The 2,075-nt window shown below is 31.3% G+C and overlaps 1 protein-coding gene across 1 annotated transcript; it reads right to left on the reverse strand.

Moving 5' to 3' along the window:
* Window positions 1-494: 494 nt before the first annotated feature.
* On the reverse strand, window positions 495-1,639 carry LOC106096048 (uncharacterized). Its single transcript, XM_013263568.2, has 2 exons — window positions 1,425-1,639; window positions 495-922 (listed from the first exon to the last, which is right to left on the reverse strand). The coding sequence occupies exons 1-2, from the start codon at window positions 1,582-1,584 to the stop codon at window positions 657-659; spliced, it is 426 nt and encodes a 141-aa protein (XP_013119022.1). The 5' UTR covers window positions 1,585-1,639; the 3' UTR covers window positions 495-656.
* Between the last annotated feature and the right edge of the window lie 436 nt (window positions 1,640-2,075).

Genomic DNA, 2,075 nt, shown 5'->3' on the forward strand with positions numbered 1-2,075 from the left:
AGGAGAACAAGTTGACATACTCAATGACAAGTGGTGCCGGTTGATCGCTTGGCTTAACCTTATTCAGTGAATCCTGTATTTCACTTATTGTTTTCTATATTTTATATATTTTTTCTCAAATATAAAAAGAAAAACGAACCATTGAAACCAATAAACAAACTAAAATTATGCCGGCAATAGTTTCATGTGTTGCCACTATAATAGTTTTTTTTTGCCATTTTCCTCATTATAACTACTACTTTTCCCGCCGATTTTCAGCCAACGTTTCGCGATGTTTTTTTTTGTTTGGAGTTCGACAGCATTCCGCTCGAAATACTAAACAGAATATTCAGCTTTATAGACAACTCTGCTGCAAATGAACTTAGTACTAGGCTTTTCGCCGAACATCACACAAAACGCACATAAAAAAAATTGATGACGCAGACAATGCAGAAACATTCAGCTTGTCGCTGCATCACTATAAACATATCGACTTGTCGCTGCCTCATTATAAATTCCGTTTTAACAAATTTTTATGCCCATATTCACAAAACTTATGGCAACTTTATTTGAGAGATTTCCTTTAAAGAACTGTCAAATAAACCTACTTTAAAGCTGCATTAACTTTTGCGAATATGGGCATTAATCTTTATTATCAATATTCGCAATTAGGTCAATTATTTGCCATAAACAATCACCATGTAACGCAAATAATCTGAATTATGGGCTACAATTTGCAGAGTGATACTCGTCTGTCCTATACCGCCATCGATAACATAGGCTTGTGTTGTGGCATCATCAGAGGCCTCCACATACAAAGTAATTTTGGTGATCAGCGAATCATTGCTGGCATCTGGGCCGGGAAATACATACTCCAAGGTAATTTCTGATTGGACACTGTCAAATGATTGTTGGTATTGGGAAGTATAAATGATTCTGGCACCTTGATATGAACAAATAAAAAAAAACACGAAATTAAAAATATAAAAAATAATTCTAAAAAAAATTAGAATCATTTGTTTAAATTTTTTTTTCCAAAAAATCCAAAAAATTCTTTTTTTTTTTGAAGAAAACACGTTTTTCTCTTTAAATTAAATAAAATAGAATTTGAATCAAGTATAGAAATAGAATTTGAATCAAGTATAGAAATAGAACTTGAATAAAAAAATATTTTTTTTTTGTTAAAAAAATATTTTAATATTTTTTCAAGAATTTTTCAAGAAACAGTTAGGGAAATTTTTGCTCCAAAAATTTTTGTGTCAAAAAAAAGTATTTTTCCAAAAAATTTGGATTTTCAGTAAACACTTCTTTTTTTTCAAAAAAAAAAAAAAAAAAATAGTAAAGGAAGAAAAATAAAATAATAATTGAAAAAAAATTGATTTTTTTTTTAAATATTTGAACAATTTTTAAACACTTTCTCCGTCTTTGGAATACTCGTATCTTACCATCAACATCCTGTCCCAAGGTGTATTGATCGAAAAGAGTTCGTCCGGTTACAGAGGCCGCTGTTATTTCTTCCCTCTTCAATTCTATTGGTTTAGCCTTGGCGGATAGGGCAAAAACTGCTGCCACAACCATCAAATATTTAACTGTAGACGCAATCATGATATCCGCGTTTCACTTAGTTCACAAATTCACTTTTAAAAAATTATGACGATAATGTATAGATACATCGAAGTATATATAGGTGCGCCACCGTAGATAGTGGGTGGTCTGCCTAACTTGCCTATTTCCCATAGCCATTGATATTTCGTTCTTGGAAAATTTAATGTTATCAAATTGATATTTGTCGCAAGCGATCTGTTTATCAAGTACACAGTGGGGATTTTTTGTTTTTTTTTTTAGAAGTGTGAATCATAACGGTCGCATTCAAAAATCTTAAGGAAGTAAAATAAACCTATTTCATATATACATTAAGTTTTGTCTTAGTCTTAACTATAAATGTCAAGAATGGGATTCCAACTAACGAAGGTTTTGCCTAAATAGGCTAATTTCGGATCCTTTACCATCTTAAATGTAAACACTGAACTTGCCATGGATCATAGGTGAATTAGAGTATAACTCGTTTAGTAATTTATCGCCTTAATATGTTCTCC

Source organism: Stomoxys calcitrans, chromosome 4 (assembly GCF_963082655.1).
Source record: "Stomoxys calcitrans chromosome 4, idStoCalc2.1, whole genome shotgun sequence".
NCBI lineage: Eukaryota > Metazoa > Arthropoda > Insecta > Diptera > Muscidae > Stomoxys > Stomoxys calcitrans.

Bases quoted from the DNA above. Each gene is read 5' to 3' on its own strand.
- LOC106096048 (XM_013263568.2), bottom strand. From the start codon at position 1,584: ATGATTGCGTCTACAGTTAAATATTTGATGGTTGTGGCAGCAGTTTTT. The intron at 923-1,424 runs GTAAGATACGAG...GTTCATATCAAG, and splicing joins CTTGGGACAGGATGTTGATG to GTGCCAGAATCATTTATACT.